This window comes from Rattus norvegicus, chromosome 1 (assembly GCF_021556685.1).
Source record: "Rattus norvegicus strain SHRSP/BbbUtx chromosome 1, alternate assembly SHRSP_T2T, whole genome shotgun sequence".
In the NCBI taxonomy this organism is placed as follows: domain Eukaryota; kingdom Metazoa; phylum Chordata; class Mammalia; order Rodentia; family Muridae; genus Rattus; species Rattus norvegicus.
Genome location: NC_141534.1, coordinates 78,382,812 through 78,409,359, shown reverse-complemented (window position 1 = coordinate 78,409,359; position 26,548 = coordinate 78,382,812). Strand labels below are relative to the sequence as shown.

General features: G+C 44.8%; 1 protein-coding gene across 2 annotated transcripts; it reads right to left on the bottom strand.

Annotated features, from left to right (window-relative positions):
* Positions 1-736: 736 nt before the first annotated feature.
* On the bottom strand, positions 737-26,457 carry Zim1 (zinc finger, imprinted 1). Of its 2 annotated transcripts, NM_001107473.1 has the most exons (8): positions 26,378-26,457; positions 25,642-25,764; positions 19,694-19,771; positions 17,642-17,830; positions 16,746-16,837; positions 11,798-11,924; positions 11,113-11,244; positions 4,818-7,336 (listed from the first exon to the last, which is right to left on the bottom strand). In NM_001107473.1, exons 4-8 carry the CDS (start codon positions 17,691-17,693, stop codon positions 6,003-6,005), a joined length of 1,737 nt encoding a protein of 578 aa, NP_001100943.1. In that variant the 5' UTR covers positions 17,694-17,830; positions 19,694-19,771; positions 25,642-25,764; positions 26,378-26,457; the 3' UTR covers positions 4,818-6,002. The 2 variants fall into 2 exon arrangements, with proteins under 2 accessions (XP_087410200.1, NP_001100943.1); XM_087554074.1 differs by lacking the exon at positions 25,642-25,764 and having other exon boundaries at positions 737-7,336; positions 19,698-19,771; positions 26,378-26,452.
* Between the last annotated feature and the right edge of the window lie 91 nt (positions 26,458-26,548).

Here is a 26,548-nt window from a genome sequence, read left to right as displayed (position 1 = left end):
GCTCCCGGCTCCCGGGCCTCTCCAATCAGAATTGTACCACTCTGCACTTGGTCAGAGAAGCTCTTTTTCCGCAGTGGCTGATCAGGAGTTTGAAGTGCCGAGAGCAAGGCACTCTGAGTGCTCAACAATAGATGGGCCATCTGTGAGCCCTAATGGCTAGGGAGGATTGTGGAGAAAGGGAGTGAAAAGAATGTAAACACTAGAAGATGAGGAGGGTGCTGCGAAGTGCTGTCTTGTGGGCACGACACGAGTGTAAGAACTCACAGCAATGGGGTCGTCTGTGCAAGACCTGCACCAGGGGAAACAGTTAAGCTATTAAGCATGGGTGGAGGAGGGGTTCCTGAGGCGCTGTTGGCAGTTGATGGCTACTGGAGGCAGTAGAGTCACTTTTCTTTAGTAGTATTGCTGATATTCAATATTCAATATACTGTTGAGTATTTAGGACCGCTGTAAGATTGCCTGTGCCCCAGGGGATGGCCCCACTCTCAGGAGCATAAAGACACTACTAATTGGACTCATTGACTTTAGAAGGAAAAAAATATTTACCTGGGAGAGAGATGCATTGGGTGTGCAAGTGGAGGGGGATGTTCCAGGGGAACTGGAGCAAAGAGTAGATATGATCAAAACATATTGTCCATGTAAATGCTTTATGTACATAAAGCACATGTATGAAATTTTCCAAGCATTAAGGAAGACTATTACTAAAAAAATACTAATAGAGGAAACAAACACAAAATTTCAGACAAAAAGTCTATTTTTATTTTTCTTGTGCATGCATTATAATTCATATATAGTTGGGTGTGGTGGTACATGCTTTTAAGTCCAGTACTTAGGAGGCAGAGAGGGTAGGATCTCAGCCTGGTCTACATTCCAAGACAGCCAGAACTACATAGAGAGACCCTGTCTCAAAAAAAAAAAAGAAAGAAAGAAAGAAAGAAAGAAAGAAAGAAAGAAAGAAAGGGAAAAATAAAAATAAAAAATGTATAGCACACATTTCATTGTTGAATATTTGTGGTATATACATTTTTGTTGAGATAAATGTCAGAACAAATTTTTTATATACCTTTTGACTGTACTTTGAATAATATCCAGAGATGTATTACAAATTGAAGAATATACATGCTTATCACATTTATTTATTGTGTGTATATGAATGTGCTTGTGTGAAAGTCAGGGTGCCCAACCAGACAGAGGTTAGAAGACAGCCTGCCAGAGTCTATTCTCTCCTTCTATTGTGTGAAACCCTGGGGTTGAACCCATGTTGTCAGGCTTAGTGATAAGCACCTTTACTGGCTTAGTTATTTTGCCAGCCTGTGAATACAATATTTTTATCATGAAAAACAAAACAAAGCAAAAATAAGCCAACCCCCCTCCCCCCCCCGAAAAAACACGCTGTGAATTAGAATGTGTTTAAGACAGAGGATGCTATTGCTAGCAAAGCTTCAACCAAGTTGCTGTTCAATGGCTCTGGTCACTGTCCATGCTCCTGCCGAGAGATGGGTCCTGTCTCCCTAGCATCTCTCTGGAGATACCACCTTCAAAGGATTACAAAAGTGCTAGGTTCTCCTTGCAGTTACTTAAGGAGAAGAAAGGAGCAACCAGTTCTCAGCTCACTTCCCAACTGCAGCAGTCTAGCTGGGATCTTCTTTGAGACATACCTGGGAGAGAGACATTCTCTTTCCTCTAAGTTTGAACATCATACCTGCATTGTGTAGGCATCTTTCCTCATTAAGGAGAATGTTCCAGTCTATCGAAAGAAGGACAATGCAGAGAAATACACAGAGCTCCAGAGATGTCTTGGCTATACCAAGTTCTGGATTCCTATCGAGGTTCCCTATCATGAACCCTTCATGCAAGGAGCCCTCCCAGACACACATGTCCACAATTTCCTTTTGCTGCTTGACTCTTCATTTCAACTAGTGTGAGCTGGATTCTTGTTTGCAACCAAAAGGATCTCAGGAAACAAAAAGTATCTTTCTTCTCTTATGAGGGGAAGCTAACCCCATACAGTTCCACTCACATACAGATATTTCACAGTCATAAAACAACCACTGTTAAATAACAAACCACGTGGAGTCATCTCCCCACATAACACTTCATGGTCCCACTCCTGTGATGCTCTTAAGAGTCAGGTAGCCACATGACCAGAGATAGCTCCAACCAGAGTCCTGGGATTTCTTCATCGGTGGCTTCTCTACTCTCATCTGAAGACATCTGTGTGCTCGCCAATCTTTGCAGAGCAAAGGGTAGAAAGAAATTATCCTGAATAAGATACAAAGACAAGCGAGAGGGTCTAGGAACATACTATACCTTTGCCCCCAACTCCATTGGTTGCATTTGGAACACACAGAAGGTCATAGGCTTGGCTGGCATCGTGGGGCAAACCACCACATATCTGTCTTCTAATAAACCCTTCAAGCATGGCTGAGGGTCTGGTAAAGAAGTCAGTAGAGGATTCTGGTGTTATTGCCTCCCGGAGCTTCGTGAACTGTGGGCGCTGAGGTTCCGCCATCTGAACAAAACCAGCTGAGAATACAGTCGCTGGCACTTTTACGTGGGAACAGGTTAGAACTTACATTTAATACAGGCAAGTGCTGTTCGTGGAACTTGTCCTTTTTATTTAATTTGGGCTTTTTCCATCTTCATGCACATGTGTATACGTGTGCACGTGTGTCTACATATGTACATGCACATATACGTGTAGGAGAGAGTGCAAACAGAGGTTCAACATTGATGTCAGGAATCATCCTCTGTTACTCTTCCGCCTTGTTCACTGGAGCAGGGCCTGCCTCTCAATCAAATCCAGAACCCTGCTGTGGCTAGTCTCCCGAGCTAGCCCGCTCAGCAAGCTCATCTCCTTCTTCTTTGGAGCCTGGAGCTATACCCACCTGGCATGGGTTCTGGAGACATGAACTTGAACTTGGGTCTTCACACTTTCCTGGCAAGAGCTTTAACCACTGAACCATCTCCACGGCTCCAAAACTTGTCTTCTAATATGCAGAGACATGGCCATGCCCACAAACACACAGATGATCTGTATTGGATTGCAATACCATATATCATCAACCCCCAGAGAGATGGCACAAGAGTTCTGGTGAGGCCACCTTAGAGTCAGCCTTCGCTTTTTTCCAAAACACTTCCTCTGTAATTCGTTCCAGTTACCTAGCCATTAAGAGGTGACTAGCCAACTTTCCACTGGCCATACACTCCTCTCAGCTTCATGAGATGCTGGCTGTCTGTTCCAATGCCTCGATACTGCCTTCGTAAGCCTCAAAGCATCCACTGGATAGACAATCCATAAACAAGTGTACGTGATGTGTACCAAAACTTTTTCCGGCAGGTTGTGGCTAGATTCACCTAGGTCTGTACAGTCCATGATTTACTGAGCTCTGTTTCAGCTCCTGCTTTCTGCCGTCAGGAGACAACAGAAATACAAGTTCATATCTATGTGAACATATGAACATATATATTACAAAAATTTAAGGCACATTTTCTGCAAATATATAATAAAATCTTATCTATTTGAAAGAGTGCAATATAAAAACAGCAATGCAGCCTTATTTAAGTGCAAAATTGTAAATAAGCCATCCTCACAAAGCAGCTTGCCGGGCATGGTGGTTCACACCTGTCATCCCAGCTCTGGAAAAGCTGGGGCAGGAAGAATGTCACAAGTTGGAGGCTCGTCTAGGCTACATAGTGAGACTCTGCCTCAAAAAAAAAATAGGTACATAATACTTATTTCATATGACTGGTAGGATTGATTAACTGATATAATTCACGTAAAGATTCCAGCACCATATTTGATAGGTAGAAAGACATCAATAAACACTCAAATGTATCAGTGATAACTGTTAATAACCTACTGATCATTCTGCCCAAGGCACAATGGAGGTAGGAGTCCTGTAAGTTAAAAAGATTAATAAAAAGTAAAATGAAGGATAGGAGAAGAGAAGGGAAATAGCTACTCTTAAAGAAAAGCCTTGGTTTTGTCAACAGAAAATTCGGTACACAGCAGATCTTATCTCACAGGACTCCAATGAGAATTAGCTCTGCTAATCCACACACAGAGTTCAGCACCAAACTCAGTGAGTAAATGCTCACAGTTATCAGTGACGTCATTAGTAACCAATTAAACATCCTGCCCAAGGCACCATGGAAGTGAGAGGCTCGATCCATTTTAGCTCATTTGGCATTCAGAGTTTGCCAACCAATGTTTTTCCATCAAGGATCACAGAGAAAATATTTTCAGCTTCATGAGATGTGAAAGGCCTCTGTTCCAATAACTCGATGATGGCTTCGCATGCCTCCCAACAACCATTGGACAGAAAATTCATAAATGAGTCTGTGTGGCACGTACCAAAACCTTCCAAGTAGCTATGGCTAGATCCACCTAATTCTGTACACTCCATGATTTACTGACCTCTGTCCCAGCTCCTGCATTCTGCTGTCAGGAGCTGTTTAAACAAAAATGCAAACACACGCGCACACACACACACACACACACACACACACACTGCACAAACACACACACATACAAGCATTTTAAAGACACATTTTACGCTAACATATAATAAATCTTATCTATTTGAAAGAGTGCAATATAAAAATAGCAATGTAGTCTTCTTTAAGTGCAAATTGTAAATAACCCATCCTAACAAAGCAACTCAGCTGGGCATGGTGGTTCACACCTGTCATCCCAGCTCTGGAAAAGCTGAGGCAGGAAGAATGTCACAAGTTTGAGGCTCGTCTGGGCTACATAGTGAGACTCTGCCTCAAAAAATAAAATAAAATGAAAATTAGGTACATAATACTTATTTCATATGACTGGTGGGATTGATTAACTGATATAGTTCATGTAAAGATTTCGGCACCATATTTGACAGGTAGAAAGACATCAATAAACACTCAAATGTATCAGTGATAACTGTTAATAACCTACTGATCATTCTGCCCAAGGCACAATGGAGGTAGGAGTCCTTTGGGGAGAATAAGAATAAAAGAAAAAGAATAGAAATAATCAAAGAAGAAGAGAAAGGAGGAGGAGGAAGAAGAGGAAGAAAAAGAGGAGAACAAAAAGTGTTGGTTTTCTCAACAGAAAGTTAGGTACATAACAGTTCTTATCTCATAGGACTCTGGTGAAAATTAGCTCTGCCAATTCACATAAAGAGTTCAGCACCATACTTGATAGGTAGATAGCGATCAACAAATGCTCACAGTTATCAACGACGTTATTAGTAACCTACTGAACACATGGGGTAGGAGTCCTGCGGGTGGAGCACCGGCCAACCAGAGCTCCAAATATCACAGGCTCCAGAACATTCACAAACCTTACAAAATGCTACATTCCGCTGTTAAAATAAAATAAAATAAAATAAAATAAAGCACAGATTCAGTGTCACAAAGCTGTGTCCTGTTTGCCTCGGGGTCATCCCATGAAAGAATTGTTGCTCATTAAGATCAGTTCTGAACAGAATCTTCCATGGTGTTGAAAACGTTAACTGTCGAAGATGTCGAACCTCAGCGAGGTTCACTGGCCATTGAGGATTGGGAATATCAATGATTCATCATATCAGTGTTTGCATTTAAATGTTTACCTCATTTTGATATTTAAATGGCCATACCTCGTTAGTGGTTACTGTGGTGGCTGGCAGAGAAAACTCTACCTGAATTTCATCTCAAATCTGAATGCCAGCCACATTTTCCTTAGTTGCTGGAAGGCAAGGGAGTCTGTTTAGTACATTGTGGGGTATTTGTGGATCCTTTGCCTCTATCCACAGATGCAGTTGATGGTAGTACCTGTCTGTTGGAATAGTAACAACAGCAAAATGTTTGTTTATATTGCACAAATGCTCGAAGTAGGGGGAGGGGTTAAAAACAGTCATTTCTAGAAAACTACCGGCTTACTTAAAAACAACTACTAAGAAATGGAGGAACTGTACACGTATGTCGTTTCTCTTAACTTTGTCCCAAAGACCCAAATGTGAGTTCTGGTGAAAGGTCTTTTATTCATCTGTGGGTTTCTTCTTATTATGCTTTTTCTGGTGAATCAACAGGGTAGCCAGTTTTTTAAAGGTTCTCCCGCACTGGGCACATGGATCCGGCCTATCTCCAGAGTGGATTTTCAAGTGATTATTCAGTGTAGTTTTGTCAGTGAAACCTTTGTCACACTTAGTGCACACAAAAGGTTTCTCCCCAGCGTGCAGCCTCTCATGCCTTTGGATGCTTGACTTACACCTAAAAGTCTTTCCACATCCCTTGCACCGATACCTGGAGTTCGCCTCGTGTCTCTTCTGGTGCTTGAGAAGGGCTACTTTGCAAGCGAAGACTTTCCCACATTCTGGGCAGTCCACTCGGGCCCCGGGCACATGGATCTGCTTGTGTTCCGACAAGTACGAGCTGTTTCGGAAGTGCTTCCCGCACTTATCACACTTGTAGGGCTTCACCTTTAAATGGAGCCGCTGATGCTCTGAAAGATGTGAGTTGACCCTGAAGGTTTTCCCACACACCTGACAGCGGTATGGCTTCTCTCCGGTATGAATCCTCTTGTGCTCCCTCAGGGACGAGCTGCGGCCAAAGCACTTGTTACACTCTCCACACTTGTAGGGTTTCTCCCCGGTGTGAATCCGTTGGTGACGGGTGAGCTTCGTGCTCTGCTTGAAGGTTTTCCCACACTCGTCGCATTTGAAGGGTTTCTCGCCTGAGTGGATCCTGCAATGATTGTTGAGAGTGGAGCTGCTGTTGAAGGCTTTCCCACACTCCTTACACTTGTATGGTCTCACGCCCGTGTGAATTCGGTAGTGTGTGAGGAAGTAGGAGAGGTGCCGGAAAGATTTGCCGCACGTGTCGCACTTGTGGGGTTTCTCTCCCGTGTGGATTCGCTCATGCTCCACGAGGTGGAGGGTCTGGTTGAAGGTTTTCCCACATTCCTTGCATTTAAAGTGGTTTTTACCTTGTCGGGCAGGCTTGCGCTTTGGGTTTGTGGAACTGCTGGTGTTAGGTGATTTTCCTTGACCATCTTTCCCTGATGTCGACTTTTCTGGAGGAGTGCTCTGTGGTGCTGTAGTTGATGGTGTTTGACTCGAAGATGTCCCCGGGGCTGCAGATTCATTCTCCTGATTGCCAGGATTGGTGGTTTTGCCTGCTTCTGTAGTCGAAGTTGAGTCACTCTTCTCCTTATTTTGAGATGGCCTGTCATCACTTTTTGAGGTCTTTTCTGCTCTCAAATTCTGGGAACCACCCCCTTGATCTGCCTTCTTCAGCTTCTCCTGTGACACGTTCTTAGAGTTATCTGGCTTCCGGGTTTCTGCCTTTGTGGAATTATTCCCCGTCTTCTTCCCTGTAGGAGATTTAAAGGTTTGAAAATCTTTTTAAAAGAGAGAGTCTCTCTCTCTCTCTCTCTCTCTCTCTCTCTCTCTCTCTCTCTCTCTCTCTGTGTGTGTGTGTGTGTGTGTGTGTGTGCAAGTGTTTTTATATAGGTATATGCACGTAAGTGCAGGTGCCTGTGCGCACAAGAGGACACCAGATGTCTTGGACATAACATGACAGGCAGTCGACTTGCCTGACATGGGTTCCGGGAACTGATTCCTGGTCCTTGGGAGAAGAGTAAACACTCTTAACTACAGAGCCATTTCTCCAGCTCCATGCAGGAGATTTAGAACAGAAATAGGTTTCATGTCTGGTTTTGTTTTAATGAAAAATGCTTACCAGTAGCTAGAGTATAATGTGTGTACAATAAGTATAAAATGTAAAACATTTGCTCCTTTGGTGCTTACAGACCAAACATATCCATGTCTGTGGCCTCCAGGTTAAGATTAGAAGTAGGTTGGTAATCATTTCTACCCCAGCCCCCTCTCATTTTCTGCCTCTTCATTGTCTTCACATTCTTGGGATGTATGTATCAAAGGGGGGTGGGGTGTACAGGCTATGCCACAGTTTACATGTGGAAGTTAGAAGCTCCCTCCTTTCACCATACGGGTTCTGGGATCCAACCAATGCAGTTTGTCAGGCTTGGTGGCATGTGCCCTTACCTACTGAGCCGTCTCCCTGCCCAAACCTTGGCTTCTAACAGTGTAGATTAGTTTTGTCTTAGCCATTTTAAATGCAGCTACAATATGCACTCTTAAGGATCTGGCCTTTTGTAGTTAATGTCCTTTGTGCTAGAGTGACCAATGTGATTTTGTACCATGGTTCTCTCTCATTTGCATTGTTTATAATATTTTTATACAAATTACCAAATATATATTTCATTACTTTCTCACTAATTGGCATTTGGCTAGACCTCAGTTTGAAGTACTCTAAGTACACATTTGTATCCTGTTTATATCTTGGGACTGCAGTTGTTGGGATGCTCATATTTGTTCAATTCTAGTGGATACTGGCTAATGGTTATTTTCTCCTAAATACCTCTACCAACCAGTACTTCCACCAGAAGACCACGGGAGTTCTCAATGTTCTATTTCTGTTATTAACTTAATGTTGGTGTCATTCCTGATCAATCCTTAATATAATGACCCATGAAAGTAGGGCCCTGGAGTTATGTCATGAGAATGAACCCCTCGTGAATGGGATTAGTGTTTTAATAAAAGGCCAGAGATCTTTCTAGACCTATTTAGATCATGTAAGCACATATAGAAGAAACTGGTGTGTGCAATCCAAAAAAAAAAAGGCTCTCTCTAGGGCTCGGTCATGCTTGTACCCCAAAACTGGACTTCCAGACATCAGATTTACACAGGTAAGCATAAGTCACCTGGACCTTCTTTGTCCTAACAGCCACAACACCATCCACCACAACGTTCCTACTTCAAATTTCAGTCATAGTGAATAGGTGCTAGGATCATTTGTCTTAAACATGATACATGAGACAGGTAACATAATGAAATTTTTTTTTCTAAAAAGGACAGAAAACTATCATGTTATGAAAAACAAGGCAAAATTGTTGAAGGACCAAAAATTGCATATTTTCAATCTTCCTGCATGCATATGTACACATGCGTGGGAGTGGGTGGGCGTAAGTCATGAAACTAGAAAGGAGACCACCAGAGGAGGGAAGACTGGGAAGGAGGGAAGGAGGGAGGGAGGGAGGGAGGGAGGGAGGGAGGGAGGGAGGGAGGGAGAGAAAGGAAAGTGACAGAAGACATCTGACTGCAAATGCAGAAGGGGAGCTACTGACAAGAAGTACGTCAGAAAATGTCATAATGAAGCCTGTTACTTTATATGCAACTTTAAAAGCAAAAGAAAAGACTAAAATAAGAGAATTAGAAGCTAGACTAAGAAAGAGTATCGGTGGTTTGTTTTGCTTTGTTTTGTTTTGAGTAAGGATATCACTGTGTAGTTTTGGCTGTCCTGGAACTCACCCTGTAGATCAGGCTGGACTCCAACTTGTGGAGATCATGTGTCTGCCTCTGCCTCCCTAGTGCTGGGATTAAAGGTGTGCACCAAGATCGTTGCTTGTAAAATCACATTTATTGTTTGAGTGTGGATATGGGCATGTGTACAGCACTACACATCTGTTCAGGTCAGAGGACAATGTGGTAGTCATCCCAGATGTAGTCAAGCTGACAACCAAGAATAGCCATCACAAGATACCCCTTGTCAACTTGGCACAAATCACATCTCACATCCAAATGAAATAATAACCAGATCATAAATATGCCTAACAGGACATCAACTTGTTGATAGTCCTTCCACCATGTGGATCCCAGGGATTGAATTCAGGTTATCAGTCTTAGAAGCAAGGACCCTTACCCAGTATGCCATCTCACTGTCCCAAGGTCATTATTTCTAATGAGCACCACTTTCCACAACTTGGAATTCTTAAATGCATATATTAGTTGAGTGTGACATTGTGTGTCTATAATCCCAGCACTTAGGAGCTGAGGCAGGAGGATTCCAAGAACAAGTTCAGGCTAGAAACAGCAAGTCTGTTTCATCCTCACTCCACTTGCATATATTATCTTAATGAATACCATCTACATGGATTCTTGAGGTTCAGAAGTGGTTGGTAATGATAATCTGATTCAGAAAGGCACTGTTATTTTTGTAAGTCAACGTAGGATTGTTTTTAAAAGCTTAAGATCAGGTAGGAACCAATCTGCTAAAAAAATGATATTAATATCTTTTAAATAATTAAGACACTGAGCTATAGACACAAAAAGGAAAGTTAGGGGCTGGGGTGATGGCTCCACGGGTAGAGCACTTGATCTGTAAGCATAAGGGACTGAGTTCAAATCCCCAGCACCCACTAAAATCCTAAGCATAGCTACATGCCTGTAATATCATCATTAGGGGGCAGAGACAGAAGGATTCTGAGAACTTACTAGCTGGGCAGCCTAACCAGAAAGGTTCACTTCTAGCTCAGTGAGAGGCTCTGTCTTAATAAAATAAAATGGCAGAAGACACTTGATGTCTCATTCTGGTCTCTAAGTGTACCTTCATGAGAACACAGCACACACACTGACATGTGCACACACACGCATGCACACAGTTAAAAAATAAAAAGCAAAATGTTCTGGTGGGAGCAATAATTGAAACACAGTGGAGAATCACCATTTGCAGAGGAGAGATCCAGTATAAAAGTTTAGAGTCAGGCTGTCATTGTCACCTGCAACCCCAGAGGACAAGGGAGAAGGAAAACGTGTGGTACCAAACTGGAGAGTGCAAACATCTCTGGGGATGGCAGAAAGGTAAAGTTTGCCTCAAATGAATCGAACCCTGTCATCTCCCCAGTGGGGTGGAGGTCAGGAATCAAAGCTGTGGTGGTTTGAATATGCTTGGCCTAGGGAGTGGCACTATTAGTAGGTGTGGCCTTGTTGGAGAAAATATGTCACTGTTGGGGTAGACAAAGAGACCTTTATCCTAACCACATGGCAGTCAATCTTCTAGCAGCCTTCGGATGAAGATGTAGAAGTCTCAGCTCCTCCTATGCCATGCCTGCCTGGATGCTGCCATGTGCCTGTATTGATGATAATGGACTGAACCTCTGAACCTGTAAGCCAGCCCCAATTAAATGTCATCCTTATAAGAGTTGTCTTGGTCATGGTGTCTGTTCACGGCAGTAAAACCCTAACTAAGACGATAGCTTACAGAGACGTTAGCAATGTCCCTCCAACTAACCTGCAGAGGTGTCACTTCTGCTGACTCCCGCCTCACCTTGCTGGGGGTCTCCAGGAGTATCATTCTCTTTGGCAAAAAGGTCAATTCCTTGCTCCAATCTGGTGATCAACTTTGGCTTAAAAATATAATATTCTGTCCCACAGAAAAAGAAGAGGAAGAAGATAAACTTTTTCATGCCTCCCAGGAATCACATTTCAAAACAAATGTTTTCATAGAAAGGAGGGAGATTTCACAAAGAACAGCCAGCTGGAATGTGGAGGCAATCACGTCTTTCACCCTGTCCTGCCCCTGCCTCCCTATCATGTTAATAGTCCAAAAGACCAACTCGCAACCATATCCTCCAATGAGCCCATTTTTTAACCCACTGATCATCAGGATTGGCTTAACTGGGCTCCTGTGACTTAAGCCAGATCTGTCAGTGAAGGTGAGAAACTGGGAGGGAGAGGAATAGTCACCCATTCCCAACACATTCCAGCTTCTATTCTGCATATGAGTTAAACACTGAGCTTCTGAAGCCGAGGGCTTTTGAAAAGCACCGTGTATAGGAAGCCACCAACAGCGTCCAATTTGCAGTGTCTGAATTTAGTCTGATGGTAGCTTTCATCCCTACAAACCACAGCCTCTCAGAATCGAGACCCACAGGCTCTCACGAGGCCAGTATGAACTGTGAGGAAGTCATCCTTACCCACAGAGATCAGGTTCCCGTAGTTCTCCAGCATCACATCCTTGTACAGGTCCTTCTGAGCAGGCTCCAGTAGCTGCCACTCTTTCTGGCTGAAGTACACAGCTACATCTTTGAAGATCACTGGTTCCTATAACACCAAAGTCCCACTACCGCTCATACGAGGCCTCGTCTTTCCCTTGGCCCAGGAGAGTAGATGCAAAGAAGTGGGAGTTTGGGCTGTATTCAGAATTCTACACCGTTGCAGACTTCGGAGATAGCCCTGGTACCTCCTCACTTTGTACTAGGTCCGTACCATTTGTGTGTGTGTGTGTGTGTGTGTGTGTGTGTGTGTGTGTGTGTGTGTGTGTGTGTGTGTGTGTATGGTTATGTGTGTGTATGTGTGTGTGTAAATGTATATGGGTATGTTTATGTGGTTTAAGTCACATGTGTGCAGGTGCTTGTAAAGGTCAGAAGAGGATCTCAACTCCCCTGGAACTAGAGTCATAGGCCATTGTGAATTGCCCTAATATAAGTGCAGGGAACCAAATTCAGGTCCTCTGCAAGAGACACAAGTGGTCTTAACTGCTAACCAGTTCTCTGGCCCTCAGTGTGCTCATTTGTTTTAGTTACTAACTTGACAAGGCCTAGAAAAACCCAGGAAGAGTCTCAACAAGGAGCTGTCCAGATCAGGTTGGTCTGTGAGGAGTGGAAAGGGGGTGGATATCATAATTGAGTTCATTAGGCTGGGAAAATGCAGTCTGTGTGTGCATGCACCATTTCTAGTCTTGGCTTTGGACAGTATAAGAGTAGAGAAATCTGGCTGAGTGCTAAGCAAGCAGGCAATGTACGTACATTCCTTTCTCTGCCCTTGATGGTGGGTTGGATATTTCAAGTTCCTGCCTTGACTTCCCCATACTAATGGTCTGTCAAATAAACTTTCCCCTTCAGCTGCTTCTTGTCGCAGTATTTTATCACAGCAATAGAAATGAAACTAGGGGTGTGTGGTTATGCATTCTCTTCCCATTCTGAACCCAGGTTTGGCTAACGGGATATTGGAAACCTATGACATAAGTTTTTTTTAATGTTCAATAATCAGGGGCTGGAGAGATGGCTCACTGACAAAGAGTGGGTATTGAAAGGCACCCTTACTCACTGAGCCGTCTCGCTGGCCCCAAATTTACTTTTAGAAGGACCAAAGAAAAGACCAAAGGTTTGTTTCCTATACCCCGCTTCTGTTGGTTCAGATCATGGACTGAACTGGGGTGAACCCTCCCCAGCTTCCTGAGGAAGAACAAGATCAAAGGTCCCTGGTTTGGCCAGCCTCGGATGCTAGCACACAGACTAACATGGAAGGACAACAGCGCCATTCTATCAAACACCTCACATGGCCACAGCCAAATGTATGTCCTCCTAGAGTACACAGTGTAGAGCAGGGAGGAGGGGCCTAGACATGGCCTCAGGGGCATCCCAATGTGGCCTGGTGTTAGAAGAGCATCATGCCACGGAGACCTCTCCACATGCTTGAAAGAGTAGACAACAGTTGGAGCTCCAGTGACGAGGAGGAGGCAGAGGAGAGCAGACAGAGCAGAGCAGGTCCCTCAGGGGGTGAGCAGCGAAGGAAAACAGCTTCAAGAGGAAAGAACACAGAAAGAAGGGGAGAAGGTTAGCACTGTAGTTGTTAGAGTGAGCACTCTGTGAGGCATGTGGAGTCAGGGCCAGGGTCTTGGGTTTGAATCTCCCTGACCACCAAGAGCTGGGGGTCTTCGAGTGAGTGACTCCCCATGCCTCTGTCCCCATCTCTGTGAGATGGGAAGAGTGACTAACAGTACAGTTCAGCCTCCAGCATTGAAAACAGTGGTCACTAAAACACGAACTAATGTAAGAGGCGAGGGCTACAGTGTGTACTCTATTCTCAATGGCTTTGAAAATAAGTATGCAGATGGCAAGGCAATAGGAGAAATGTCAGCAAATTCCAGACATTGGGTGACCTTTGTGCACTTCTTATAGCTTCCCTGTGAGTTTTAAATTATTGTTTCTGTGTATGTGTATGTGTGCGTGGTGTATATGTATGTCTGTGTATCTGTGTAGTATGTCTGTGTATCTGTGTAATATGTCTGTGTGGTGTATATGTATGATGGATATGTGTATGCATATGTGGTATATATATATGCAGGTGTGTATATCTGTGTTGTGTATGTGTATGTGTATGTGTATGTGTGCACAGTGGCTATGTGTGTATATGTGTAGAGTGGGTACTCATATGTGTTTATGTATGTGTCCAATGTGTATGTGTATGTGTATGTATATGTGTATGTATATGTGTATGTATATGTTTGAGTGTAGTCTGTATATGTGTATATGTATGTATATGTGTCTGTGTATGTGTAGTATGTGTATTCATATATGTATGTCTGATATGTATATGTATCTGGGTATGTGTATATACATGCGCATGTATGTGTATATGGGTATGTGTATACTATTTGTGTGTATGTGTATAATGTATATGTATATGTGTATGTGTATACGTGTATAATTTCTGTGTGTGTGGTGTATGTGTATATGTATGTGTATAGTGGGTATGTCTCTGTGACTGTATATGTATACAGTGTGTACATGTACATATATGGTGTGTATGTATATATGGGTGTATATATGTATGTGTATATATATGTGGGTGTGTATATGTATGTATGTATATATGTATGCGTGTACATGTGTGTGTGTGTCTGTATGTGCATTGTGTGTATATGTGTATGTTGCTGCTGCTATTAGGAAAAACAGTCCAGTCCTCCAGTTGCTGAACAGAAGCCCACGTGAGCCTGCAGGTACTTCAGACTTGCTGATGGCTGCCCATCTCTCCCCATCTCTCCTCAGGAACTCTCATTTGCCACAGTGCCCCTCCAGGATTCTGTCCCAGCAGCTTAAGCAACCCTGAGGTCAACGCAGTCTCAAGACCAGTTCTCACTGGTCGGGACTGAGCCACACGCCTGGCCTTGACTCAATCACTATGACCCTGAGTAAGCCTGGAAGTGGGGTGAGGTTCAGACCAACCTCTCCCTACATCACCCCATCCATGGCCCAGGGAACACTGCAGAAGAGGGAGGTGGAAAGAAGGTAAGAGCTGGAGGATGGAGCAGAGAGCTGTGAAACGCTGTCTTCTGGACATGACATGGCCGTTGCACTCATGAACACACAGCAGTTGTGGATACCTGCACAAGAGTAGGCCCATCAACATCCCATAATTATAGCAGGGAGGGGGATCATGAGGCCCCAGCTGTCCCTCAGGAGCTATAGGTGGTTAATGTTTGCCAGGGGAGGGGAATGTCGATTTTTTTTTTTTTTGGTGGTATGAGCACCAGTAAATGTCCCACACTACAGTAAATAACCCCGCACCCATGCTAATGCAAACAACCCTAATTCCATTCATGGACCAAAACAGACACAAAAGTAGAAGGGGCTCGGGGTGATTCTAGTTGGCAAGCAGTAATGGGAGGGGGCCAGGAAAGGACAATGGATGTGTGTATGGATATGCTCACGATACTCTCTATATATGTGTGGAATTGTCAAAGAAAATGATGCTAAACCAAATGATTGGATAACATAGTTAAAGTCGTTAACTTAAAAAAATTTTTTTAAAGATATCAGCTTCATCCAAAGTGGTTGGAAGACAAGGTGTTCCTAAAGAAAAAAAAAAAAAAAAAACGGAAGCGCCAGAATAAGGAGGAAGTGTGGATTCCAGGTGGATTATGTCAAGGCCGACAGCTTCAGAAGAGCCATTCACTAACCCATTCCTTCATCTGTGCACTCATTAATCCACTGTCCATTCACTCACTCCACCCATACACCAAGTGCTTGCTAAACTCCAGACTCGCCTGGGCCTGCAACAGTCTCTCCTTCATCTGTAAAGAAAGGAGCACGCTTCCCACTGAGGGAGAGCCTATTTGTGAACATCTAACCAAGCACCCAGACTGTCTCCAGGTCCCCAGCTTCAAGGAGAATGGTGGGCATCATTCTTGCTTCCCTGGGGGAGTTCACAGATCTCAGGCTACCAATGGAAAAAGACCATGAGTATAATAGATACAAATCATGAGATGTGCCCTCTTCACTCCCAGAATAGTAGTCCTGCATTCCTTCTGCAAAACTCCCTTCTCTTCCCCTGCTCTACGTGTGGGCTCACGTTGTTAAACTTCCTTCTTCCTTGGAGATCTATAGGAAGGGGCCTCTGCTTCCCTACTCTGCCTCTTGGGTCTGAACCATCCTCAGAGGCCCTGCAGTGCTGCTGTCTATCCGCAGCATTAATAAACATTTCACACACACCCTCCCCAAAGGACAATCTGCTTTGGTATTCTCCCCTTGAAAATGGCACCCCCTCCCACCAAGACCTTTCAGTCTCCGCCATTCAACACATCCTATCTGAGAAAAGGGGATCTATCAGCCAGTCAACAAAAGACAAGGTCCCCACCCTTTGCAGATGGAGAAGAGCAGATAAGCAACGAACAAGTTAAAAATATAACATATTGCCAGATGGCAAAAACTGCTACAAAGAAAATGAAGCAAGGGCTTCATATCAGCGATAACTAGGTGGTTAAGAGCGCTCGCTGTTCATGCAGGAGATCAGAGTTGAGTTCCCAATAGTCAAGTCTGGCAGCTCACAACCACCTGGAACTCAAGCTCTAGGGGTCTGGCGTCCTCTTCTGGCTCCCAGGGCACTGCCTTCACATGCGCATATATACACACATACACATGGCGAAAACAAAATCAATCTTAAGGAAAGAGAAGGAGGAAAATTATGAAGTTGGTGTCATCCTATCAGAGATGGAAATTAGGAAGTGGGGGGGAGCCTCTCTTAGGAAAATCCCTCCCATTGGGTGGTCCTTTGAAGGTACAATGTATGTACAAGCAGGGGAGAAAGGTGGGACTGTCCTAGCCTTCTCCAGACCAAGCTAGTTTCTGGTCAACAGCTTACCTTGTACCAGGTTGGCAAAGATGTGGTTGGAATTCTTCGCTTCTTTTCAGAGAGCTGGTTTGGTGTCTGATCAGGATTTGGTGAAGGTAAGGCTGGTGGAGGGGGAAGAAGAAGTCATGAGACCACTCTGGCTTTTAAGAGTAGGAAAACCCATTCACAAGAAATGCTCTACAGGGAACAAACGCCGTGTACTAAGCCCTGTCCTACATTCCAGGTGGGTATTTGATTGTTCAGAGCAAACCATGACCCTCAGTGGTACCCATGGTAGGCTACCACATGTGTGGAAAAGTATGCCTATATAGTAAGGATGCACAAATACTTGATTATGAATGTAGCACTTTCTGAATAGCACAAGAAACTGGAAAGCACACTTCCAGGGAAAGACTTGGGCTGCTAAGGAAGGAGAGGCAATACAACTTTAAATTGAGACATCTCTTGTACATTAGACATTGTTGTGCCCGGCCAACCGGATGTCTTATCGGATAAAAGGCATGGACTTCTAGGACTAAGGACCTGAGTTTGATCCCTGGGACTCACGTGGTGAAAGGGCAGAACTGGATTCAGAAAGTCATACATCCACATGGTGGGGTAAGGGTGGATAAATTTAGCAACTGATCCCGACATTTGACTCTGAAAGTGTTCTACTAGCTCAGAGATGCCCCAAAGAATTACCCAGAGGACACCCATTCACCTAAATCTATAAGGTGCCTTGGTCATGGTGTTTTATCACAGCAGTAGACAATTAACCAAAATAGTTAAGGAAAATTCTGAGAGCAGATATTTAGGGGTGTGCAGGGGGCAGTGAACGGGAAGCATCTCACATCTAAACTCCATCAGTCAGGTCTAGGGGGTCCCCACTACTCAAACCTGCCTTTTCCTAAACATGTGTCTCTCACCTTCATTAACTGGGGCTGTAGTCTTCACCTCTGAGACACTCTTTCTCTTCATGGTGAGAGAACGAAATACTGCATGAGTTATAAGGAGGAGCACTAGGAGTATGGAGCCAGACAGTCTGGGTTTAAATCCTTAGCTCTACAGCTCGGTGACCTCAGGCAGGCGATGAAATGTCCTCAGACTCCATGTTCCTAATAGGAAAACGATATCAGCAAAGCCTCCCTCTTAGAAGGTCAATGAGATAATCACTGGACAGTGTCTGGTATACTCTATGCTTGGCAAGGTAGAGCCATTCGGAGCCCAGACCCCTGGGGTCCTTCTTTTTAAACTATTTTTTTATTTTAATTTTATTTATTTTACATCCAAACCACAGTTTCCCTTTCCTCCTCTCCTCCCACCGCCCCCTCCTAGCCCCTCCACCCACTCTTCCTCCATTTCTCTTCAGAAACCCGCAGGCCTCCATGGATATTGACCAGTCGTGGCATATCAAGATTGCACTCATCCTCTTCTACTAAGGCTACACAAGGCAACCCAGTAGGAGGAAAAGGTCCCAGAGGCAAGCAACAGAGTTAGAGACAGCTCCTGCTTCCACTGTTAGGAGTCTCACAGGAAGATGAATAGAGTATTTTAAAACTTGTTTTCTGGAGGGGAGCCACAGCACTAACGTCCAGTCTGGGTTTTCTTTCTATCATGTACATCCTGGGGATCAAACTTAGGTCATTTGCTTGACAGCAAATGGCTCTACCCACCAAGCCATGCTGTTGGCCCTACAAAAGTCCTTTTTAAGAAAGGGTGGAAAGGAGCTGGTGAGCTGGCCACAGATTTAAAAAAAAAAAAAAAACCTCCTGAGGACATAAGCTTCATCCCAGGGTGCCGCACAGCAGGAGAGAACTGACATCTGGAAGATATATTTACTCTCTGACTTCTTTATGCATGCAGCACGCACACACATAAAATCAGAGCTGGCGACATGGCTTAGCGGTTAAGAGTAACTGCTACTACTCATCCAGAGGACCCGAACTCTGGCTCCATAACTCACATAGTGACTCACAGCTGCCTGTAAGAGCAGCCCCAGAGGATCTGATGCCCTCTTCTGGTCTCCACGGGCACTGCACCTCCTGCAGGCACAGGCGCAGGTACACACAAAATAAGCAAACAACAAATTTTAAAAGCAAGAATTCGTGGCTGGTGGCCGAGACAGGCATTTCCTATATAAGAAATTCCTTCTTGACCCACCCCCCCACTCCACCAGGCTCTACACACCTTTCATCTGTGCACATATTTGTGCAATGTACCCTACCTTCAGCATACTGACATGGTCTGACAGAATTCTTTCTACAACAGCTTCTCCACCAGTGAGTTGATGCCAGTAACTCAGTCAAGTCTCAAAACCAATGAGCTTTGTATGGAAGAAGCACCCATCTAGTTTTCCCTTTTCTTAATCCCCATGCCCCCCCACACGTGTTTGTGTGTGTGTGTGTGTGTGTGTGCGTGTGTGTATGTGTGTGTGTCTGTGTGCGTGTGTGTATGTGTATGTGTGTGTCTGTGTGTGTGCATGTGTGTGTGCGTGTGTGTATGTGTCTGTGTCTGTGTGTGTGCATGTGTGTGTGTGTGTCTGTGTGTGTATATGCGTGTGTGTGTATATGTGTGGGTATATGTGTGTGTCTGTGTGCGTGTGTGTGTATGTGTATGTGTGTGTCTGTGTGTGTGCATGTGTGTGTGCGTGTGTGTATGTGTCTGTGTCTGTGTGTGTGTATATGTGTGTGTGTCTGTGTGCGTGTATGTGTGTGCGTGTGTATGTATGTGTATGTGCGTGTGTATATGTGTGTGTGTCTGTGTGCGTGTGTGTGTGTGTATGTGTATGTGTGTGTATGTGTGTGTGTGCGTGTGTATATGTGTCTGTGTCTGTGTGTGTGCATGTGTGTGTATGTGTATGTGCGTGTGTGTCTGTGTGCGTGTATGTGTGTGTGTATGTGTGTGTGTATATGTGCATGTGTGTGTGTATGTGTGTGTGTGTGTGTGCATGTGCGTGTGTGTTCATGCGCATGCAATACCTACCGAGGGTGTTGGATCCCCCGGAGCTGGAGCCAGCATTTGTGACAGTCCTATCTGTGGGCACAGGGAACAATCCTCTGCAAGAGAAGAAAGGACTCTTTACTGCTGGGCCAACTCTCAGGCCCCCAGCCTCTCCATCCCCTGCTAATAAAACCTTTCCCTTTGCCTCGGCCTTGAACATGCTCATAATTTACCTTGGCACACTGCGCTCTCAAAGAAATACCATTATTCCTTAAGGATTCTCTCTTGAATCGCTTCTGAGACTGATCATTATGAATGAAAAGCACTGGGGGGGGGGGGAATCACAAGGGTAAATCACATCTTACCTCTAGTGCCTGGAATGCAGCCAGCGCTCAGTAAAGACAGCTCTTAGTAAACATCCAGATGCCCGTGGGGTTTTTTGTTTGTTTGGTTTGGTTTTGTTTTTTTTTTTTTTTTTTTTAATCCTGTTCTAAAGTGAGGAGTTTAAAAACCCAGGTCCAAGTCTCAGTTCTGACCCCAGGACTCCCCCGACTCACATAGGGACTCTAAGCCCAACATGCTGGGTTAATGGTATCAAGAGAGTTAGAAACTTAATATGACCTCCCATCATACAATTCTCTTTAAATTTAAAAAAATTATTTATTTTGTGTAGGAGGTAGGTGCCCATGTGCCACTGAGCGTGACACAGGTCAGGGTACAAACTGCAGTTGCCTCTCTTCTTTTACCGTGTGGCTCTCAGGGGATTGAAGTCATGTTATTCGCACCTTTCCCCTCCAAGCTATCTTGCTAGTTCCTGCAAGGAGAGGGAGAGAGACTACACACAGACTCCCACCAGGAGGCAATGCAGCTAAGCCAGACCTTGCTGATGCCTGACTTTTTCTACTTTTAGTCTCCAGACTTCTAAGTTATATGCTTATTTCCTCTTGGGTGTTTCTTTTCTTCTTATCCTCCTCCTCCTCTTCTTTTTGCATGTGTATGTGTGTCTCCGTGCTTGTAACTGTATGTGTGTCTGCATATGTGTGTGTCTGCGTGTCTGTATATCTATATGTATGTCTGTGTGTTTGTGTCTATGTATGTGTGTTTGTATGTGTGTGCCTGTGTGTGTTTGTATGTGTGTCTGTGTGTGTCTGCATATGTGTATGTGTGTCTGCATGTGTGTGTATGTGTGTCTGTGTGTGTGGATATGTGTATGTATGTGTATCTCTGTGTCTCTGTGTCTGTATGTGTATGTGTCTGTGTGTGTGTCTGTGTGTGTGTGTGCTTGTGTTTGTGTGTGTGGGTATCTGTGTGTGTGCCTCTGATTCTATATCTGTGTGTCTGTGTATATGTCTGTGTGTGTCTCTGTATCTGTGTGTCTGCCTGTGTATCTGCCTGTGTGTCTGTGTGTTTGTGCCTGTGTATGTCTGTGTGTCTGTGTGTGTGTCTCTGATTCTATATCTGAACTGTGTGTGTCTCTGTGTGTGTGTCTGTGTGTCTCTGATTCTATATGTGTGTGTGTGTCTGTCTGTCTGTCTGTGTGCTGTATATGGAGGGAGTACACATGCCTATGTGTGTGCAGAGCCCCAAAGTTGACATCAGGCTGCTTCCTGGCTCTTCTCCCCCTTATATACTGAGGCATGGACTTCCCCATCACTATTTGAGCTAGTCAGGCTAGCCAGCTTTCTCTACCTATTCTGTCTCTGCTTCCCAAGGACTGGGATGACAAGTAGGGCTGTCCCATTCCACCTGGCTTCTATGTGGGTTCAGAGGCTCTGAATTCTAATCCTCATGATTACACAGCAAGCGATTTACCTGCTTAGCTATTTCCCCTATAACTCTCTGACCCCTCTCCCTCCCCAGCATCCCCTCAGCAATAACTTTTTTGTCTTTAGGACAGAATCTCCCATATCCTGGCTTGACCTTGAGCTAGATCTACAGCCAAGGATGACCTTAAATTTTTGATTCACTTGCCTTCACCAGCCTCAAGCTGGGAATACAGGCCATGTTCCAACCATACCCGGTTTATTCAGTACTGGGGATAAAACCCAGGGGCTTCCTTGATGCTAGGCAGGTGCTTTCCCAACTGAGTTACATCCCGGCTCTGCATGTGATCATAGTAAAGAAAACTATTCATGCACCCGGACCTGGAGCAGTGACTGCTCTCCCAGCTTCCACAGACTCTCAAGTGGGGATGCCGCAGGCCTCAGTGGACAATCAAACCACTGTGCTGTGGGCTCCGATCTCCCCAAGTATTACTGCAAACCTGGGCATACAGGGTGAGGTGTCAGTTTTTCTGGAGAAAAAGGGAAGGTGATTCCCAGCTGACCATTCTTAGCTGTGAGACCTTAGGGACCACATTGCCCACTTTGGCAAATAAAAATACACGGAATAGAGTAAAATTAACTTTCAGATAAGCAAAAAAAATAATTTTCGATTACAGAAACATCTCAAATACTACCTGGGCTTGCCTATCCAGAAGGATGATCATGTGTGTGTGTGTGTGTGTGTGTGTGTGTGTGTGTGTGTGTGTGTGTGTGTGTGTTAATGTGTGGGAGGGTGCATGTGTATCAATATGCATGTGTATGCATGCTCATGCAGAAGCCAGAGATTCACCTCAAGCGCCATGCTTCAGGAGACAGTCGACCTTGTTATTTGAAACAGGGTCTCTCGACACAATCTAGAATCCACTTACTGAGCTAGACTTGCTGGTCAAAAAGTCTCTCAGACCCTCCAGTGCTGAAATTACATGCCTGGTGTTTTATGTGGGTAGAACTCAGGGTCTCAAACTTGCATGACAGGCACTCATGGCCCAGGCCCCAAAGAACTGCTTTCTAAATGCATTTAATAACTAGCTTTAAAATATATATGCTCCCATATATATTTTGATAATTACTTTTAAAAAATTGAAATCAAATTTAAATAAGTTTCTTGCATCTTAACTCGTAATTTGAACTCCAGGCTGGTGGTTCAGCCTTTCTATATTTTTCTCTCAAAGACAAAACAGAGGGACAAACAACAAAAGAATGAAAATGGGTTGAGGTCAGGGAGGGAGTGCTGATGGGTTAAAAGTGCTTGCCACGTAAGCCTTCTAACCTGTGTTTGAATTACGACAAGGCAGGTAAAAGGGGTCAGGCGGTTCCAGTCAGTTTTCCTAGCATTCCAAGAGTGAGATGAAAAACAGTCAGGAAAACCCTGAGAAGTCCACAAGGCAGCACAGCAGCGAACCAGAGTGACTGTCTCGAAAACAAGATTCTGACCTCCACAGAAGTGCCATAGACTGTGCACCTCCCCACCCCCAACACACACACGCACGCACACCGTCATGAACTCATGTGTGTGTGTGCGTGCATGCGTGTGCACACAATCGAACACAGATAAATATTTTAAAAATTTTTTAAATATGAGGACTCAAGGACCTGGAAGATGGCTGTGGTAAGGTACACCCTACTGCTCTTGCAGAGGTCCTGAGTGTTTCCCAGAATCCACACTGGATGGCTTACAACTGCCTGTAACTCCAGTTCTAAGAGGATCAGACATCCATGAGCACTTTAAATACATACGCTCAGACCTCCCGCATCACATACATATACACAGCGTTTAACAGTAAAAATAAATGCTTTTTAAAAATAGGAATAGCTAATGTTCCATGAATGTGAAGTAATTGAACAGTGCCCAAGACAGACTATATGTTTCTTGTGCTCTGGTTTTGATTTTCGTGCTATTAGCGCCTTGGGGTTTCTTCCTTCGTGCTGGCCTCAGTTTCCCCCACACCATGTCCCTATCATCAAAGTCTTCAACTGAGCCACACATGGACACACTCTTTTCCCTGCACACCTTCCCTGTGGCTATGTGGCTGTGACCTCCGGGAAGAAACAAACTACTGCTAAAGACACAAGTCTGGGCCACACAGTTCGATGTTTTTGCCCAGAATAAGCATAAGGGCTCAGTACCTGAGACCTGTGGTTGGCAACCGAGACTGGACCTTGGCAGATTTACCAGACATACAATGTTCCCCAACAAGTGACAGTCCTCTTTATAGACTGCCATGTATCTGCTACCTGAAAAAGCATACGTTGTTGTTTACACAATGATGTACTTTGAAGAATGTGTAGCCATTGCACAAACCTGGGCTTGCCAGCAGCCATCATGTACTGGGGAGAGGCTCACAGGCCCCTCTCCTTCCCTGTGAACTACTGGCAACTGACAGATGCTGGGGGAGAAACAGTTGTTGCCTTCCGTTAAGTACCAAATGATGAGCCCACCAGGCTCCAGGAGATTGTTACAAACCTGCAGTCACACACACGGTCAGCCCTGGTTAAAATCAGTGAGTCACAGAACAAAAAGGCATAAATGTGGGAAAAGGGACCTCTTATGGGATCAGGGGGTGGTGGTGCATAGATGAGAGAGACATAAGAAGGTGGGGAGTGAGGACAAACAAGTGCACTGTATATCTGTAAGAAATTCTCAAAGAATAAATACAAACAACAACAATAGCAGCAGCAGCAGAAGCAGCAACAACAACAACAATGACGACTACGGAACTGGCAAACATACCCTCTGCTTTGCAGGGCTTTCATTTTGTTTTGTTTTTTTTCTAAAGATACGGGGACCCATGGTAGATTCTCACATAGGCCGATATAGCTTCAAACTTGGGAAAAATCCAACCACAGTTTAGGCGTTGGGAACACATTTTCAGAGAAAGACTGAGGACTCCCTAGCACGCAGTCACAAATCCCACTTAGGCTGGCACCTATCCATAAATGCCAAAGACCTCACCAAGCGTACATGGGTGTGCACAAGGACACAGGGCATCTACAGACGAACATTCTAGAACTCCCAGCCACCTATCTGACAGAAGACTTGGTTCTGATTTATTCTAAGGCTGACCTCAGCCTCACTTGGGGTCCAACGGTACCCACCCCCATGAAAGTGATGCTTCCTGCCCTCACCCACAACTGGGCACTAATGCATACTTACTTGCTACAGATGTTCAAAACCTTTTGCAACCACCCTTCTCATCCAGAAATCTTCATACATGTCCTGTGTGGAGCTCCAAAGTTCCTTCTGAACTCCCCCATTGTTCCATAATCGCCTAACCCCTCTTGGGGCCTCTCTAAAATCATCCCTGTGAGGTCCATCAAATCAAGTGACTAACTGTTCCTCTCGCTCCCAACTGACGTGTCTGAAGTCTAGGAAGCCTCCTCCCATTTCCTCCTGGTCCATTAGACTAATACGTCTCCAGGGCTTCTAAATCCTTCTGTAATGCCTGGCTGTGTGTCCTGAGGAGCGCACCACAATGCCCTCCTCTGAGCCAACTCTAGCTTCCTCCATTTCTTATCTTCCCTCCTCTCCTCCTGCTGTCTAAAGACATCCGGGGACTTGGTTGCTCTGTGGCTCACAAACTCAATTCCCAATCTGGATCCCCGCTTACCCTTCACCAGGCTCTGTAGTCTGCCGCACTCCCTGGGGCCGGCAGCTACATGTCAGGGAAAAGACACCTTTATCTGGTCCTTTCCACAACCTTAGTCCTAGAACAGGACATTTTGCCTGAACGGGACTGTGGGGCTGTCTTCTGGGCTTGGGTAGAAATTACCCAGGGTTTCGTAATGGTCACAGGCAACTAGGTAGGGGAGAAATGACTTGCCTGGTGCAACCTTGCCTTGAGTACCCACAGGTCTAGCTAATAGCCATCCAGAGAGCATATCAGTATGCTAGTGACCAAAATCATTGATCACATAGACCAGATCCTATATGCATATGAGCACTCAAATACACAAAAACACACCCAATGGAATAGAATCAATTGCATACAAATCAGGGAGATGCAACTCACAAACTATATACAGACCCAGACCATGTAAATTCCCATGATTGAGTCAAGCCCCAACTCCTTCAACCATCCCAACACATTCCCTGCCACACCACAGATATAAATACAACCTAAAATCTTCACAACCACCCTCTGCCAAGCATACAGTGAACTCACAGTCTGGGACCAGCTAGGTGGCTCAGCTGGTAAAGGCGATTGCTGCCAAACCTTACAACCCGAGTTCCATCGCTGGGACCCACATAGTAGGAGAGAACGGACTCTTGCAAGTTGTCCAAAGACCTACACACACACACACACACACACACACACACACACACACACACACAAACCCAAAATAAATAAATAAATAATTTAATAAAAAAAAGTCACACTCAAAATGCCGTTACATTACATCTACATTAGTAAACCCACAGAATGAGACACTGAGGCTCAACTACAGACACATTACCCAAAATACAAATACAGCCTCATACAATCGTCCGCACAGTTGGGCAGTTGGGCAAAGCTCACAACTGCAGCTCATATATGTACAAAAACAGATACGGTTACAAAGTAGAACACAAGCTCATGCACACCCACACAAGAAAACAATTTGAGTCTACCGTGTTCAAACAACCCAGCTAGCACCAACTACAACCACCCAGGCGAGACAAACTAAGCCACCCAAAAACTTAAAAGTTGTGGAAGAAAGCAGACACATTGCAGGGTCCAAGCCTCCCGAATCGGAGTTACACAAATCTCCATAACGTGACAAAAGTATCTGAGAGCTGTGCTACACTCTTCGCTCGCACACCCACTACCCAGACTACTGTCCTCTACAGAACTGTGACAAGGTAGGGACCCACCCAGCATGCCGATACCCTGTCCTCTCAGTCCTCTCCCGTGTCCTTGCCTTTAATCCTCGCGCTCGGTTCTCCAGCCGCACTCGCCTCCAGGCACCGCAGCCAGCGGTCACCCGGAGTGGAATGCCGCGGGATGACTTTCAAACCCAAGTCCCCAGCTCGAGGGCACCGCCCACAGGACTACAAGTCCCAGAAGCTCCCGTGCTGTCCAGCCTGAGGCT